This window comes from Myxocyprinus asiaticus, chromosome 29, assembly GCF_019703515.2.
Source record: "Myxocyprinus asiaticus isolate MX2 ecotype Aquarium Trade chromosome 29, UBuf_Myxa_2, whole genome shotgun sequence".
NCBI lineage: Eukaryota > Metazoa > Chordata > Actinopteri > Cypriniformes > Catostomidae > Myxocyprinus > Myxocyprinus asiaticus.
The window spans coordinates 35,049,135-35,068,053 of record NC_059372.1 but is presented as its reverse complement, the minus strand read 5'-3'; the positions used below and the strand labels follow the sequence as shown (position 1 = coordinate 35,068,053).

General features: G+C 36.6%; 1 protein-coding gene across 1 annotated transcript; it reads right to left on the bottom strand.

Annotated features, from left to right (window-relative positions):
• Positions 1–16: 16 nt before the first annotated feature.
• On the bottom strand, positions 17–18,075 carry exosc10 (exosome component 10). Its single transcript, XM_051661805.1, has 25 exons — positions 17,946–18,075; positions 17,664–17,800; positions 15,451–15,574; positions 13,556–13,660; positions 13,322–13,475; positions 13,072–13,180; positions 12,882–12,957; positions 12,648–12,758; positions 10,368–10,511; positions 7,050–7,240; positions 6,679–6,835; positions 6,116–6,264; positions 5,362–5,412; positions 4,979–5,090; positions 4,790–4,837; positions 4,597–4,672; positions 4,358–4,470; positions 3,354–3,452; positions 3,183–3,251; positions 2,805–2,898; positions 1,804–1,877; positions 1,474–1,693; positions 1,314–1,375; positions 337–410; positions 17–192 (listed from the first exon to the last, which is right to left on the bottom strand). Exons 1-25 carry the CDS (start codon positions 18,054–18,056, stop codon positions 162–164), a joined length of 2,691 nt encoding a protein of 896 aa, XP_051517765.1. The 5' UTR covers positions 18,057–18,075; the 3' UTR covers positions 17–161.
• Positions 18,076–18,919: the final 844 nt, after the last annotated feature.

Here is an 18,919-nt window from a genome sequence, read left to right as displayed (position 1 = left end):
ACAAAGAGAGGAGAAGAATGATTTAAAATGCCTTTTTAATGAAGGGTCAAAATCCAAAAATGAATACAATTACAAGCATAAATCACGGCTGCAACAGATTGAAAGAATAAATGTTAAAGAACTGTTAAAAAAGAAAGAGGGCAACCATCCATTGTAAATTTCTATCTCTTAGGCCAGTTATGGTGAAACCCTCTGTAAAAGAAAGATAAAATACAGCCATTTAGAATCTAATGAATAAGGATCATATAATTACCTTTTCAATTTTCAACTTTTAGAATTCATTTTATGTTTAGTATAACTATGTACTGTATGTGAGTTACTGAATGTTACTCTCACCTCTCTGACTTTGCTGGCAAGTAAGACATGCTTTTGCCACCCATAGCACCTTTCTTTTTTCCTTTTTGATTTTTCTGAGAATCAAAATTGATCAGAGATCTTTTGAGAACAGTACCACATCAAACAAAGTTGAAGCTATAATGACAATTTTAATTTTTGTGTGAACACCTTTAAAGGGATAGTTCACCCAAAAAGGAAAATTCTCTCATCATTTACTCACCCTCATGCCATCCCAGATGTGTATGACTTTCTTCTGCAGAAAACAAAGATTTTAGAAGAATATTTCATCTCTGTAGATCCATTCAGTAAATGGTGACCAAAATTTGAAGCTCCAAAAATCACATAAAGTCAGCATAAAAGTAATCCATACAACTCCAGTGGTTTAATCCATGTCTTCTGAAGCAACCCAATTGATTTTTGGGTGAGAACAGACCAAAATGTAACTCCTCTACAATAAATCTTGCTGTTGCAGTCTCTAGGCACGATCATGATTTCAAGCTCAATTACACTTCCTAGTGTTTGACCATGCGCAGAGCGCTGGATGGCACTAAAAATGTAAGCAAGCTTGAAATCATGATTGCCAAGGTTCATAGTGAAAAAGGAGTTATATTTTGGTCTGTTCTCACCCAAAACCAACTGGATTGCTTCAGAAGACATTAATTAAACCACTGGAGTCATGGATTACTTTTATGCTGCCTTTACGTGATTTTTGGAGCTTCAAAGGCCTGATCACCATTCACTTGCACTGCATGGACTTACAGAGCTGAAATATTCTTCTAAAAATATTAATTTGTGTTCTGCAGAATAAAGAAAGTCATACACATCTGGGATGACATGAGGGTGAGTAAATGATGAGAGAATTTTCATTTTTGGGTGAACTATCCCTTTAAGATGGAAAGACATGAAGGACACACATTTGAAATTCATGAGGCTGTGAAAGCTTATAGATTCAAATAGACTTAAAGGTCGATAAATACCTTTTGCCTGGTTTCATGTGCTTGTCTGTTGGGATCAAAATGTGAACTCTCTTTTGATTTTCCTATGTGTAGAAAACAAAACAAAAAATATTGAAATGAAGACAACTCGTATAGACACCATTAAAAAACAAATTACAGGGGGAAAAAAATGATCTCTTACCATCAAACATTTTTAAATTTGACTGGGTGTAGTCATAAGGTTTAAAGTTTTGTTTGGGAACATCTTGAGCAGCTTTCGGTTTCTGGTTTCTCGGAGCAGATGTGGTCGACTGCTCAGCCTCTGATGTCGCAGTCTTCAAGACTTTCTTGTTTGGTTTAAGGCTCTCTTCGCCAACTTCACTAGCAACTCTCTCCCTCTTCTGCCCAGACTGCTTTGCTTCCTAAAACACACATGATTTACACAAACCAGAAGTTAATGTAGAAATGAAAAAGAAATGAATCAGAACTGCCTTGAACAGCTTTTAAAGCTTGTGACATGAAGATTCCTCACCATCACTTGCTGTCTGACAGTGTTCACATTCTGCAGCGACTCCTGATAGCTCTGTTTGGCTTTCTTGCGTTCCTCTGAAAGAGAAATACCAGCATTTTTACACAAATGGAACATAACATAGAAAAAAAGTGGACAAGTATTGTAGTTCTTTTTATGTAAATGTAGGATTTTAGTATACTAGGGCATTGTCTAAATTAAAATTATTGGTGGGTTAAAAGGTTACTAGGAATGGGAATCATAAGTAACTGAACAATTCTGGCTCATCTTAACATTTCCATTAACGATACATTTAGGTATTTTTGAGGAAGAAATATTTGAAAAATAAATGCATTTATTCATTTTTATTAAATACCACTGATTACAAACTCATAATGTGTATCTTTATCTATACATACTACAAAGTTTAGATTAGTGTAGACTTACTACAAAGAGTCAGATTAACTGCTCCAACAATTCATAATTGATTTTGATTCACACAAAAAAAAAAAAAAAGTTCATAAGAGTCATTCTTGCAGCAATCGAACTATACTGGTCACATAGTATGCATTTAAGATCTCTAAAAAGAACCTGCTCAAAAGAGTCATGTTCCTTAATCAGACTACACTGGTTGCACTATATGCTTAAGATTCTCTAAAAACAACCAGCTACACTAGTCGTGCAGTATATTTTTGATTCTCTGAAAATGGACTGGCAGAAAAGAATCATTGGTTTGGCAATATTCCCTAGTCGTGCTGTGTGTTTCACAATATAGACTAGGAAGAGGTGTCGCCGAGCCATAAAACAGCATGGAAGGAAACACTATCAGAGAATTTCAGTATTGTGTTCCATCTAAATATGTCGAGAATGCACATTAAAGACCCGATAATGAAACTGCACGTTATGAAAATCATACGCAGTTTCGGTATTTTTAAAAAGTAGAATTGGTTCTCGGATACAAACCCTTCAGGTCGCATAAAGTTTCTATAACAAATATGAACAGATTTATCATACGTTGTTCTTACTTTGAGCTTTCTTTGCCCGTTCTTTGGCTTGCTGTTTCACTTCAGCTTCCTTCTGCTGCTGCTCAATACTCTGTAATTTCCACCTGTTACGAATCTGTGTTCAAAGGCAGAAAATACGCAATAAAAAAGTCAATATAAAAGCATGTCATTAAAGAAATAAAATACTTTTTCTGCATTAAGTACATCTTTCATTGTATGATTTATGACTAATTCTGGAGTTATCATATTAAACTTTAAACATGACTAAGTGTATGTCTTGATTTATATGAATCAAGTAAAATCATTTAATAATATCGAAAAACATTACAAATATTATGTAATAACAAATGCAATTCATTTTCATGCAAACATGGTTAGTACAATACTAAGAAACTGTACCTCGTAGATCTTTGTCGAGGGGTCATATTTGGCATTCTTTGATATGTGAATGTCCTTTGATGGTAAATACTGAAACAAAGTGTAAATATTAGGAAATAGTCACATAGTTATAATATGAACCTAGACAAAAGATGTCAACTAAATAAAATAAAAAAATAAAAACAATTGTACCATTCGAAAAGGGTTCTCAAATGATGCCATGATACTGTGTGCTTTCTGTTGTGCCACTGTCAGATGAGCAGGAGCTGCTGTTGTCTCCTCCTCCTCCTCCTGAATAACAAACAACGTTCCTCAATTCTCCTACTTTTCCCAACACAAATAATCCAGCACAAAACACAGCATGACAAAGCACTTAACATTTTTCATGTAATGGGTCAATGACTTGACTCAATTTTTTGATCTGTTGATCTATTAACTTATCAACAAAAATACATAAATTAAATTCACAAAACAATTACTAGAATACACCTCTTCTATAATGCACATGGTCTTAATTACTGAGCTTTAAGTCATTTTGATATTTTTTCTGAGGCATAAATTAACAAATGTCATGTGGTATATTAGACTGGAGAAAGTCTCATTAAAAGCTTAGATTCTTGACAAGAGTAGTGCCGAATAATTTTAAGCAGTAAATACATTTTTCTTTAAAATATTTATGTTTGAAAAGCTTTTGTCCACCAAATCAAAGTCATGTGGTGTAACCATCAGGAGAAAGTAAAATTATTATTATTTTTAATTAAAAGCAGAAATTCTTAAAGAAATGTTGGCTTGAGTAGTGCAGAATATATATTTTTAATTATTATTTCTTAAATAAGAAACAATTTTATCAACTATTACTAATATTTAAAAAAAAATTAAAGTCACGTGGTGTAACCAACATGCAGTTACCCAATTTGTTATGTGACAAAACAACAACAACAACAGAGGACCCCTTTAGCCTCAAGACTGTGTGAAGAAATCATAATAAAAAATGAATGATTACATCATGTACAATTGTGGAAAGCATTTGAATAAAACATTTTTCACCTACAGAGCCATACATTTTTAGTCATTAAATCAATATTTTGTCGAAAATATAATTTTATTTTCAAATGGACACATTTCTGCGAACTTGACACTTGCCAACCTGATTTGTCAGTGACTCTAATACATGTTTAACCTTTTAAATATCCTACCGCAAAGAGGCTGATTTTTGTTGTTGCTTTGAGGCTATACAACAATTGTTCATCTTTGTCCATGCTTTCGTTGTCCTCCTCTGCAAACAGAACTCCCGGTTTGGTTGGTGTTTCTAAATATAAATGGATAAAACATTACAAAAGGTCATTCTATTGGCTATTAAGCCATTTTAAAATAACACGCTGAAATAAAAATGAAAATTACATGCGCATGAGGTATTCATAATACTTTGACCTACCAATGGAAGAGAGGTCCAGGAAATCACTCTCAGATGAGCGGGAGGTATCATGCGGTCCAAATAATGAATACTGTGGCTATAAAATAACAGCAACAGTGGGGCATTAGAAGTAAACTCAATAATACAACTGACAACAGATTTATTTTCCAGTTTGTGTCCATGAAAAAATGACCATTAAAACTTGTCAACAGACCTTTCTTTTTGGGGTTAATGATTTCCTTTTTTCAGCAAGAACTTCTACCTACAGAGACACAAAAAAATTTATTGTTTGTATTTTGTCTAGAACTAGAAATTACACATTTAATATATTCATATTACAACAGATAAATAAAACAAGTACTTAAATAAACCAGATTAAAATATGTGTTTAACCAGCACATACTTTCAGTAGGGGAATCTCTCGAGCCTGTTTGATGAGTTGATGAAGTTCATTGATCTGTTGACGCACTAGTGGTGGTGTGGGGTTACAGCATGCGATGATACCCTGTGGCTCCCTATGATAAAGAATACATCAAAGCAGTACTAATTATAACAGAGGTAATTTACATATACAGAAGATGTCTTAAAAGTAGAGTAACAACCCATGTATTTGTAAGGGTCAGAGAGAGGATGGAAATGGTCATGTTAAACTAAATTACAACATTTTTGGTCCAAGCAACCTTGAAAAAAATCATAAGTAGGCCACCGGTGAAAAACATTAAATATTCTTTTATTATATTTTTTTGTTTGTTTCATACACTTAGGATATGACCCCTTTAAACTTACTTTGGAAGCTCCTCAGCAATCTTCATCATCATGTGGTTTGGTAAGATGTACCTATGATGGAAAAACAGTGTCATAAAACGCTAAACCAATAATACTAGGATTGCTGTGAACAGAGGTGAAAGTCATCCAAATATGGGCAGAGAGGATCGTTTACTCTAATTACATAAGGCCACCAGGAGATGGCACCAAGTACATGACACAGACTCAATGATGACTCAAATGACACAGAATGGAACTGAATAAGATCTCGTTATTCATGCCTGCATACTTTGGAGAGAGAGCATACCTTTAGTCATTGTTGTATTTGCATATGTAATTAGTTCTTATGTACAATTAGTGTGTTTTATTTGTTTGGAGATGCTTTTGGACACTTGGAGACAAAATTTTTCAGAGCTACCTTATTTACACCCTGAGAGGTTATTTTGAATAAGCATAATCATAGTGTGTCACTCAAAGCATTTAGATGTCTCAAATTTATTTGCATAAGGTGACAAAATTTGCCCTATTTCTATTGCCCCTATATCTACAAGTAAGGGGTAAAAGGCTCCCTTGCTACCTATTAAAAAAAGTTTTTATCAAAACAACCTTCCGTTATTATTTTTTTTTTCTACACATTATGTTGCTCCATCAATATTCAATAAAATTAACTGTTTTTTCCAATCTTGATACACTTTGTGACCAGAAAAAAAGAACATTTTCCTTAAGGGGTGCCTTTAACCCCATTGTTCCACAAGCTTTGAGTTTGGGCAGTTACCCTGTACTCTCATCTTCCTCTCGGGCGAGTTTATCTCTCCAGGCATAAAGCAGTCTGAAGGCTGCCAGCTGCTGCGTGTTGAAGATCCTCTTCTGCTTACGGTACAGCTCCATATACGAGTCCTCAGTAAAAATAGGCTTCACAAATTTCTAAGGAGAAAGAAATGAAGTTTGTAACAATATTCAAAAGCTCAAGTAAAACCAATTCAGCATCTTGTAGTGGTGTCCAATTTATGAACAAATCATTCTAGCGCTGCCACTAACTTTCCCGTAATATATGTGCATCAAATCTACAATTAACTACTTGGTACAGTTAAGTTTGGCGAATGGGTTGGGATCTGCATACAAGGTTCCGGTCATTAATCTTTTAGACCAAAACCAAAATTTCATCAAGAGTCAAATAACCAATAATAACAAGAGTTCAATGATTTTAAACATATCTGGAATATGGAGCGCTTTTAAAAGTGGTGTCCTATCCAGCCAATATCTTGATATCTTCACTTAGTTGAACGATTTTTATCTTGTGGATAAATTTAATTAGTTGCTATGAAGAAATCAGTGTACCTTGAGGCAGAGGTCTCTGCTTTTAGACCACACTTGCTGAATGAGGGTGGGTTGCCCGTTGCCCAAATCATAAAGGTCAGCTCTGACTCGATCATATATATAGAGCAGATAGTGAGTGTCAGCACGAGCATACTTGATCATCTCATCTGGCAATGGTCTGCAAGACAATAACAACACAAATAATTAGTAATGTACCTGAATGGTACAACAATAAGAAAAAACACAAACTCCGTTGTAAAAGCGGGAACTAACAACATTTGTTGATTTTAATTTGTAGTAATATAAAAACATAATGAGTTTGGATCAATATTATATGTTCAATATTAGATCAATGCATGAGGAAATCTAATGTGCTGATAATATTATAGTACCGTATTCTCCAGTCTGCCAACTGGTAGCGTTTATCCGAGTTCACGTTGCAGTATACTTTCAGAAGATGGTCAAGAGAGTTTCGGCCGAGGTTTAGACAACGAGCAGCGTGATGGGTATCAAACATGTTGACAACATAGAGACCAAAGTCCTTCTGAAGCCACTCAATGTCTGAATCAGCACCATGAAACAACTGCAAGAGCAACACACAGTGATGCAATAATGCATTATATTCAAGATAAACAATCATTAGCCACTTCATAGTAAAGACAATGTGAAATGGCATTCACAGGGCATTTAAAGGAAGAGTTAGGAATCACAATAATAAATACAATGTTTAGTGTTAAAAACTGATACATTTCTCACATGAACACTGTAAATGAGCTTTTCTCATAGCACTCTTGAACACACAATGGATGTCAAGATTTTCACAGAAAATGTACAGGTTGTTTCTCACCAAAACCTTTCATAGGCCTTCAGATGACTTGGAATATGATGCAGGACTTGCATGGACTACTTTTGATACTTATGGGTTTATTAACTGCTATTATATTAAAAATATGGACCACAATATTTATTAAAACATTTCCGTTTGTGTTCTGCATAAAAAACGGGTTGACTTTCTTGACGGAAGTGTGTAAATCATGAATTTTTATGTTTGGTTTAACTATTAATTTATTGTCCATAATGTGGCATATTTACGAGAGAAACAGTATATTCCGTATACAATGTAGGGCGGGACATGAATTTATCCATTTGTTTTGACAGGACTGTTATAGGGTTAAGCATGTTAGGCTATGTATAATTGTTTCCCATTTTTCCCGCCCAATTTTGGCTTTGGTAGCATAAAAGCTGCTTCAGAAGAGGTGTAGAAAGTTATTGCACTTTGATGACAGATTATGAAAACAAACTTTTTTTTAATAATAACTTGCACCGAATTACTTGCAATGAGACCAGGAACAACTATTAAGCAAGTATAAAATAGGTCAATTTTGATTTCATGCTGTCTTCCTTAAACTCTATGGACCCATCGGTGGGTCCAAAGGGGAACGCTATGTCGCAAAATATGTTTAAGCTTCAAATGTTAAAGTCCCCGGATACATCGTATCATTTGAAAGCATGAAAATTTAACGTCTAAATTTATGTTACATAAAATAACAAAATAAGGGCTGAAAACACCTGCGTCACGAATAAGCGCCACCTAGACAGGGCTCCAGACTGCGACTAAATGGTCGCATTTTGCGACCACTTTTCCTAACAGTGCGATTCAACTTTGCAAAAGGTCACAATTGTGCGACTACACAATTGGCCAACTCTCTGATTGTGCACTGTTGTTTTTTGTTGCGTAAGAGAAATATTGAATGGCAAACGTTCAAAACGCGAAAGGAAACAGCTCTATCTGGATCAGTCAGCACGGCTCAAGGCTCAATGGACAGATCAGCGCAGAGACGTGCATTTACACGTGGACCGGTCTCGAGCGCAGATTATCATCAACAGCGCTGCGAGAAGCGTGGGCTGGGTTGTGGATTCGGCATTGATTATTTGTTCAAAACCTCTATGAAAACCCATAATGTATCGATGATTAAACTAGTTTAAAATCATATTAAATGGCTCCAGAATTCTAAACAGCATTGAAAAGGAATAAAGGAGAAATCTGTACCATGAACAGACAGAAATCGTAGCCAAGGCTTTCAATCCACACATTACAGATATTAAAAATATCTACCCGAAACAATATACGGGGTAGTGAAGGAATACAATTTAATTTCAGGATGTGTTTTTCTTATGAAAAATTGCATAATTTGTTTTATGGTTACTGTCCATGTTGGCATGGTTTTACTTTTACCTTTGGTTTGTATGATCTTATTGCAAATACCACATCCTGATGAAAAGAAAACTAATTCCTGCTGTCACACTGTGTCCCAACCAGACGCGATGCTGCAACAAGCGATCCTTCTCATAACAGTATATTAAAGCCGGGGTGACACTAGCCGGTTCAAAACAACTTTATTTTCACCGAGGATGGCACAGACCTACGGATTGTTGTGTTTGAGGTCTCGTTCTCTTCAACCGGAGCTCTATAGATGCACACACACACACAGGAGGCTCATTTTGAATTTCTTTCCGTTACCTGTCACATGGAGATCGACTAAATAACAACAGAGTACTGCGTGAGTGCGTGAACATTAAAAATGGTAACAGACTGAATTTTGATGTGATTCATAAAGTAACTTTGCTCCGTGTATGATCATATACCATCCCCTTGAGATTTGTCGTAGAAAGTGTCCATACGCAGTGAGAAAATTAGGTATGTTCAATAAACAGACTGTTCCATCCGACTGTTGTAACATCTGATTTTATTGTCATTTATAATAATTTTAGAGAATGAATATAGCGGTATTGCGTTGTGTCTGGTTAGGAACACTCCCCTCCCCCCCCAACCAACCGTGCTAGTGCGACCATCTGTAGAACTTGGTAACCGCTCTCAAATGTTAGTCTGGAGCCCTGCTAAAGGTAATGTCATACATAATGTAAGTCTTTAACAAAGAACCTAAATGGACAACTCATATATCAAATGAAAGCTCTCATTCTCAGGAATGCATATTTTGTTGTCCTAATACAACAGTTCGAAAGATTTTTAAAAGAATCACAAATATATGATTTAAGTAAGACATCAAATACAAATGTCTCTTATGTGCCGATCACTGTTGCTGTAAGCCTCAAGTAGCCACAAACTTTATATCTGCTTTTACCTTGAGGAGCTTGCTTGGTTGTATAATTCAACGTTATATCTTGGATCTCCGCTTTCTAATGACACCTAGATTGAGCTTGTAGTCCACTCAGGGGCCAAGATATTCGATTAAACAATGGGGGTAGTGTCTATGGACGAGCACGTCTGTGATGGTTGAAATGCCTTAGAGCACCACCTACATTTCAGATCTGCATATTGTGATGGAAGGTGATAGAGGAAAAAACAATTCCTAGTACTTGCTGCCATCTAGTGTAATGAAATAAGACTTTTTAAAAGGAAATGGAGTGATCAGAACCAGAATTACATTCTTACAAAGTAAGGACAACAACAAAAAATGTTGTTTCTCTTCATCATAAGATTGTAAAAATATATACTATATTATTTCTGAGTAATTGGAGTCTTTTTTTTTTTTTATTTGGGGGGTTTTCTAAAAAAAATTGCATGTGGCAGCCAAAAAATTCACCAGAGTTAAAGAGGTTACACAAACATATCTTTAAAATGAATTATATAGAGTTTATAGTTAAAAAACACATTCAAGTGGATAAAGTGTATTAAGAAAAGAAATCACCTTCATAATGGTGGGGTCAGTGAATGTCTCATTTAAAATGTACATTTCACTGCGCAGCTCCAGCGTGTCTATAATGAAATCCTCTTCCCGTGTTGATATCTGCATCAGACACGTGATTCCTAGAAAGCTTCTGTAGGAATGATGCTGTAGACAGAGAATTTGCACTGAATTTATAAAAACCTACAGGGAATGCTCCTGCAAAAAAAAAAATTCTTATGGAAATGATTACAAAAATCAATCACACTTTACGCAAAAGTCCTCTCTAAATCTCTAAATAAATTAGACAAAACTAAGTCGCAATGCACACTGTCCATTTTCAAACATCTGTTCTGGCTTTCAGGAATATGGAATTTGGTAAGTAATGTGACAATGCTTTAGTGCCCTATTAACAATCCATGTATATACAGGTGCATCTCAATAAATTAGAATGTCGTGGAAAAGTTCATTTATTTCAGTAATTCAACTCAAATTGTGAAACTCGTGTATTAAATAAATTCAATGCACACAGACTGAAGTAGTTTAAGTCTTTGGTTCTTTTAATTGTGATGATTTTGGCTCACATTTAACAAAAACCCACCAATTCACTATCTCAAAAAATTTGAATATGGTGACATGCCAATCAGCTAATCAACTCAAAACACCTGCAAAGGTTTCCTGAGCCTTCAAAATGGTCTCTCAGTTTGGTTCACTAGGCTACACAATCATGGGGAAGACTGCTGATCTGACAGTTGTCCAGAAGACAATCATTGACACCCTTCACAAGGAGGGTAAGCCACAAACATTCATTGCCAAAGAAGCTGGCTGTTCACAGAGTGCTGTATCCAAACATGTTAACAGAAAGTTGAGTGGAAGGAAAAAGTGTGGAAGAAAAAGATGCACAACCAACCGAGAGAACCGCAGCCTTATGATTGTCCAGCAAAATCGATTCAAGAATTTGGGTGAACTTCACAAGGAATGGACTGAGGCTGGGGTCAAGGCATCAAGAGCCACCACACACAGACACGTCAAGGAATTTGGCTACAGTTGTCGTATTCCTCTTGTTAAGCCACTCCTGAACCACAGACAACGTCAGAGGCGTCTTACCTGGGCTAAGGAGAAGAAGAACTGGACTGTTGCCCAGTGATCCAAAGTCCTCTTTTCAGATGAGAGCAAGTTTTGTATTTCATTTGGAAACCAAGGTCCTAGAGTCTGGAGGAAGGGTGGAGAAGCTCATAGCCCAAGTTGCTTGAAGTCCAAGTGTTAAGTTTCCACAGTCTGTGATGATTTGGGGTGCCATGTCATCTGCTGGTGTTGCTCCATTGTGTTTTTTGAAAACCAAAGTCACTGCACCCGTTTACCAAGAAATTTTGGAACACTTCATGCTTCCTTCTGCTGACCAGCTTTTTAAAGATGCTGATTTCATTTTCCAGCAGGATTTGGCACCTGCCCACACTGCCAAAAGCACCAAAAGTTGGTTAAATGACCATGGTGTTGGTGTCTTGACTGGCCAGCAAACTCACCAGACCTGAACCCCATAGAGAATCTATGGGGTATTGTCAAGAGGAAAATGAGAAACAAGAGACCAAAAAATGCAGATGAGCTGAAGGCCACTGTCAAAGAAACCTGGGCTTCCATACCACCTCAGCAGTGCCACAAACTGATCACCTCCATGCCACGCCAAATTGAGGCAGTAATTAAAGCAAAAGGAGCCCCTACCAAGTATTGAGTACATATACAGTAAATGAACATACTTTCCAGAAGGCCAACAATTCACTAAAAATGTTTTTTTTATTGGTCTTATGATGTATTCTAATTTTTTGAGATAGTGAATTGGTGGGTTTTTGTTAAATGTGAGCCAAAATCATCACAATTAAAAGAACCAAAGACTTAAACTACTTCAGTCTGTGTGCATTGAATTTATTTAATACACGAGTTTCACAATTTGAGTTGAATTACTGAAATAAATGAACTTTTCCACGACATTCTAATTTATTGAGATGCACCTGTATATATATGGTGTGCTATATGTGATACTATTAAAAAAAATAGCATGTGTATAGTGTACAGAACATAATTATTTAGTAAGGAATAAAAAGAAGTTACATTTCAGGGCTAATTACTTCTCAGCGTACGTTACACAATTGTAAAACTTGCCCTTTTTGTAATGTAAAGACGCTTCAGTTCATTTTCAACTTTGCTGATAGATGGAAACTACCAATTTTTGACCATCTGAGCATAGGAAACACAGAGACAAATGTCAAGCAGGCACGACTAAACATGATTGGGGAGGCTCAGTCATACCTCAAGATCCACCGCAAACTCTGTCATCTTGGCCAATTTCTCATTCAGAGCAACGAGATCTTCTAAAGTGTCAATGAACTGACAACTTGAGTCAGCAAATGGTTTATACATCTATAATGAAAAGAAATGTCATAATGAAAAAAGGCCAAAACCACATTGAAATACTTATCACAGTTGCTGACAACAAAACAGACACAGGTAGTCAGGAACAATGAGGATGAATAAGACATTTACCTGGGGATCAGGTTTGGTTTTCAGACTCTCTGGCATGACCAGATGGTCCAGCTCATACTGGTAGGGGTGAGAAAACCTGGAAACACCATTTTACATGCAATTTTTTAGTGAAGTAAATTAAGCTCATATTTTTTTTTAATACTGTGAAATAAAAAATAAAAAATGAGAATAAACACTAAATATCTCTTACATGTCATCCACATGTTCTTGTGTTCTCTGCTGATGGATGAAATCCGCCAGCGCAGCAGGAACGTCCAAATCCTCTGGTCTCTCCTTACGAATGTGTTTGTTGGTAAAGTCTAGTGGCACATTTAGTTACACTTCAGTATTTAGACAAATTACTATATTTTTTTCTCTCTTTTTAATATTATTGATTGTCTGTACATCAAAATATATTGGCATAAAATGGTCATCTCCCAAGGGATGCTCAGCACACTCACATGAAGGCAGAGGTTTTAAAGCATTGGGTTTGATGAAGATTTTGGAGACAAAGGGGGTGTTGCTGTTATCCACTTTCTCCTTGAACTTTAGCTGCGGCCGTTGAACATTTTTGGCATGTAGAAGGTGAAAGGTCTCTGTGCTCCGGTCTCCTCCCTGTAAGGAGAAGTAGCCTGATATAATACCAGAACCTGTTCCTCAAAGACAAATCCAAAACGATGCAACACTTAACTAACCCTGCGATTCCAACTGGACACAACGATCTTGGGTGGCTGATAGCCTGTGGGCATCACAGGCTGCTGGGTGCGACTCACACCAGAGGCCTCATCCAGGAGAATGCCCTGAGCAGAGATCAGAAACAGGTCAGTACTGGAAGTTTTTAAGATACAGTGCATCCGGAAAGTATTCACAGCGCTTCACTTTTTCCACATTTTGTTATGTTACAGCCTTATTCCAAAATGGATTAAATTCATTATTTTCCTCAAAATTCTACAAACAATACCCCATAATGACAACATGAAAGAAGTTTGTTTGAAATCTTTGCAAATTTATTAAAAAGAAAAAACGAAAAAAAAAATCACATGTACATAAGTATTCACAGCCTTTGCCATGACACTCAAAATTGAGCTCAGGTGCATCCTGTTTCCACTGATCATCCTTGAGATGTTTCTACAACTTGATTGGAGTCCACCTGTGGTAAATTCAGTTGATTGGACATGATTTGGAAAGGCACACACCTGTCTATATAAGGTCCCACAGTTAACAGTGCATGTCAGAGCACAAACCAAGCCATGAAGTCCAAGGAATTGTCTGTAGACCTCCGAGACAGGATTGTATCGAGGCACAGATCCGGGGAAGGTACAGAAAAATTTCTGCAGCATTGAAGGTCCCAATGAGCACAGTGGCCTCCATCATCCGTAAATGGAAGAAGTTTGGAACCACCAGGACTCTTCCTAGAGCTGACCGCCTGGCCAAACTGAGCGATCGGGGGAGAAGGGCCTTAGTCAGGGAGGTGACCAAGAACCGATGGTCACTCTGACAGAGCTCCAGCGTTTCTCTGTGGAGAGAGGAGAACCTTCCAGAAGAACAACCATCTCTGCAGCACTCCACCAATCAGGCCTGTATGGTAGAGTGGCCAGACGGAAGCCACTCCTCAGTAAAAGGCACATGACAGCCCATCTGGAGTTCGCCAAAAGGCACCTGAAGGACTCTCAGACCATGAGAAACAAAGATTGAACTCTTTGGCCTGAATGGCAAGCGTCATGTCTGGAGGAAACCAGGCACCGCTCATCACCTGGCCAATACCATCCCTACAGTGAAGCATGGTGGTGGCAGCATCATGCTGTGGGGATGTTTTTCAGCAGCAGGAACTGGGAGACTAGTCAGGATCGAGGGAAAGATGAATGCAGCAATGTACAGAGACATCCTTGATGAAAACCTGCTCCAGAGCACTCTGGACCTCAGACTGGGGTGAAGGTTCATCTTCCAACAGGACAACGACCCTAAGCACACAGCCAAGATAACAAAGGAGTGGCTCCAGGACAACTCTGTGAATGTCCTTGAGTGGCCCAGCCAGAGCCCAGACTTGAACCTGATTGAACATCTCTGGAGAGATCTGAAAATGGCTGTGCACCGATGCTCCCCATCCGACCTGATGGAGCTTGAGAGGTCCTGCAAAGAAGAATGGGAGAAACTGCCCAAAAATAGGTGTGCCAAGCTTGTAGCATCATACTCAAAAAGACTTGAGGCTGTAACTGGTGCCAAAGGTGCTTCAACAAAGTATTGAGCAAAGGCTGTGAATACTTATGTACATGTGATTTTCTTTCTTTTTTTTTTCTTTTTTTTTAATAAATTTGCAAAGATTTCAAACAAACTTCTTTCACGTTGTCATTATGGGGTATTGTTTGTAGAATTGAGGAAAATAATGAATTTAATCCATTTTGGAATAAGGCTGTAACATAACAAAATGTGGAAAAAGTGAAGCGCTGTGAATACTTTCCGGATGCACTGTATGATTTGATGAAAGGTACAGAGGTACAGACATTTGGACCATCACAAACCATAATTACAGGGTAAAGAAGATAGGGGTGGTGTATATAAGAACATTGGTTTAAAGATCTGAAACTCATACCACTTTCTCAAGAATGGCATCATTTGAGTCCACCACCAGGTCAAATCTGTCCTCCAGGCCTGTCAGTTTGTTCCGGTCTCTCATGTGAGATCTACAACCATGGTGTTGCATTATCTGGCTCATACTGTAATAGAGAGATATTAGAACAATTGATCAAGTCTTCAGTTAAAATACACTAAACTTGAAGTTGACTGACACTAACGGACATTATACGATGTGGCATATTCATTCATGTTCTGCTGACTTCACTTTCTCATTGTCTGAGGTCCAAGAGACTGCAATGCTTTGTGTTAAAAGTAAGAAATCTCAGAATTAACCTATTTATAATATGTATATCGCTTTTGCTATGATCTATACAAATAGGCAGCTGGCAAGATTTCACTGGTACAGTGTACACCAATTGCAGAATATTCACACGTGAAAACTCACCGCATTTATAGATAATTAATACACGTTTCAATTTCCAAACAGTAATGTAATTTTTTGGTCTGTTAATTAGGAATCCAATAGGATTTTTAACAATATTTAATACTGTGCATTATCTTAAAAGACTTTCTTTAATTTCCTTCTGATGACAATTACATTTTATCCGACTGGTAATAATAATATTGGGAACTACGATCTAAAAGATGCAAATTTCTCATTGCATTTCTTCTTTTCGTTCTCATTTTGACGTTTTGAATCAGTTGCCTTACAAAAAGTACCAAAGCATACCATCCTCAGACAGCACACGTACATCTCTGAGATGTCAGTTTAAGAGTGTTTCCTCTGGAAAGCATCGCACTTTAATTCAAATCTGATAAACATCTTAAAAAGATCAGATTTACATGCATTCTTACTCATAAACGTCTCATCATAAAAATCTAAAAAAAATACGTCTTCCAGATGTAAACACACATCACTAGATGTCTGGGTGATGTATGTGTGCTATCACCCTGATGTCTACAATATTTGTTGTGTGTGTTTACATCAGGAAGACGTATTTTTTTAGACTGTTTGCTCATCTGAAATATGTCTTTGAGATGTTTATGATTTAGAATGCATGTAAATCTGTTCTTTTTAAGATGTTTATCATATTTGAATTAAAGTGCGATGCTTTCCAGATGAAAAGATCTCAAACGGACATCTCGGAGATGTACGTGTGCTATCTGGGCATTCTTTGAAGTAACATGAAAGTTCCTGGTAAACACCAGTGCAAATGAATGTTGTAATCCTTCAGAACCATGGTAGTAGGGTAGATAGAGTACAGTTGTAACACCTTTTTGCAATACTGCACAAATACTTATCAAAATAAATATGACATTTTTTCCCCACATGAGATGCCTTTATATGTATAAACCAGCATACATAGATTCTATTTTCCACAACTGGTATCTGAAGACAAAGAACACATTTGCTACTCCTTTGCTGAATACTCCAGCACTACACAATCACTGGTAAGTGAAATCAGAACATTTGCCAGCCAGTTAACAAATATAAACATTTTAGTTGCATAGCACAAAATTTGGTTGCAAATGCAAGTGATTTCCTCTCACTGTAGTTGAGAGTAAAAGATTGATTTTGGGATTTAAGTATCAATATCGAGATCGTTCAAATGAAGATTGTGATGCATCAGAAAATCTATATATTTACCCAGTCCTAATAACCGGTATTTTAGAGCTCTATGGTAGTAACCATGTTTTGCTTTTGTTTTTTTGCCAGAAACCTTGGTTTTGATACAATTAACAATGGTTTTTACTACAGTAATACTGTAGTATCAATATAGTAACCACAGTTTTTCAATAATAATATTGTTGTGACCTTGTTTCTGTAGTAACCACTGTTAAATCTGTGGTTACTATTTATTTATTTTTTATTTTTACTACAAATACCATAGTTAAAGTATGGTTACAGTCACTAATCTATAACACAGATACAGTATAAAGATCAGTGATTACTGTAATAAACCCATGGTACATTTTCATAAGGTTAAAAAAACAGAAGCCTAACTAAACTGAAATATATTGAGATACTCTGACTGAAAAGTACACATACATAATCATAAACAATCATATTTTTGGCATAAATCTACTTCAAACATTATTCAAAGGAAAATGTTTTATATTTCTTACTAAGTAATTAATTTCTGACTATCTGGCTTTCTACCAAATGATCATGATTAGTACTATTTTAACAGCATGACAGCAGCACAGTATGTTTTGTAATGGTTTTACCCGTGTAGAAGTCGATCTCCCTGTGACACACAGAACTCTTGAAACGCAGAGAAGCTGCGGTACAGATCAAACTCATCTCCTGCTGAAGGAAGAGACGCACTCGCCTTCGTGGCAGCGACCACAGCTCCCAGTCCATGCTGTGGAAACACATATCAGACGTTCATTTAGCAATGTTACTGCGTGTGCTACTGCACACATGGCTAATATTTGCACGTTGCGATGTGTTGACAGCTAGATAAACAACATACAGCAGAATTCATACACGTTAAAAAGCCCACAGACCTTGACAAATGCGTCGACATCTTTAAAACCCGGACAAAACTCTGTTTCTTCAGCTGATGAAAGATTTTCACTGTGTTTTGTACTGGCCGCACTGCTCGTGGAGGCAGCCATAGTGAAAATAATGAACACACGCGAGAATCGCACTTCCACGAGAGTCTTTCTTCTTCTTCGTCCGCGTTTCTGTCGATGTTCGTCACGTGTATCGCCACCTGGCGGACCGTTGCGTTTTATTCAAGTCTGATGAGCTCGTCGTAATATTTCCCCCTTTTAAAAGCATTAACTCGCTTACGTTACATTATGGTAAACTTGGCACGCCCGTTAAGTTTATCAGTCTCAATTATTTAATGAATTAGTATTGGCTTTGCAGTGGGTATACACAGTTTTGGAGAGAAGATATACATACCACATGTTTCACTTTCTCAGAAAAAAAAAAAAAGATCAGATGCATGTGCTACTGGGGCAAATTAATATTTGTACTGCACACCATCAGAAACAGTGCTTGATCACCATTTTTGTTACTGATACCTTTCTTTTTCTATCATTCTTTCATTCTTTTTTCTTTATTTATTTCTTGTCTTTTTTCTTTCCTTTTTTCTTCCTTTCTTGTCTTTTCCTTTTCTTTTTTCTTTCATTCTTTCTTATTTCTTTTTTCCTTTTTTCTTTGTCTTTCTGTCTTTTTTCTTTCTTTTCTTTTCTTTTTTCCTTTTCTTTTCTTTCTTTCTTTTTTCTTTTTTTCCTTTTCTTTGTTTCTTTCTTTCTTGTCTTTCCTTTTTTCTTTCCTTCTTTTTCTTCCCTTTTTCTTTCTTTCTTCTTTCTTGCTTTCTTCTTTTTCCTTTCTTTTCTTTAATTTCTTTCTTTCTTTCTTTCTAAAAAACACAATAAAGTACTTTGAAACTAAAATTTGAGAGTGACATTGCATAAAACTGGGAAATACTGAATACAAATAAATCTTTTTGTTTGATAAGCACTTCAAA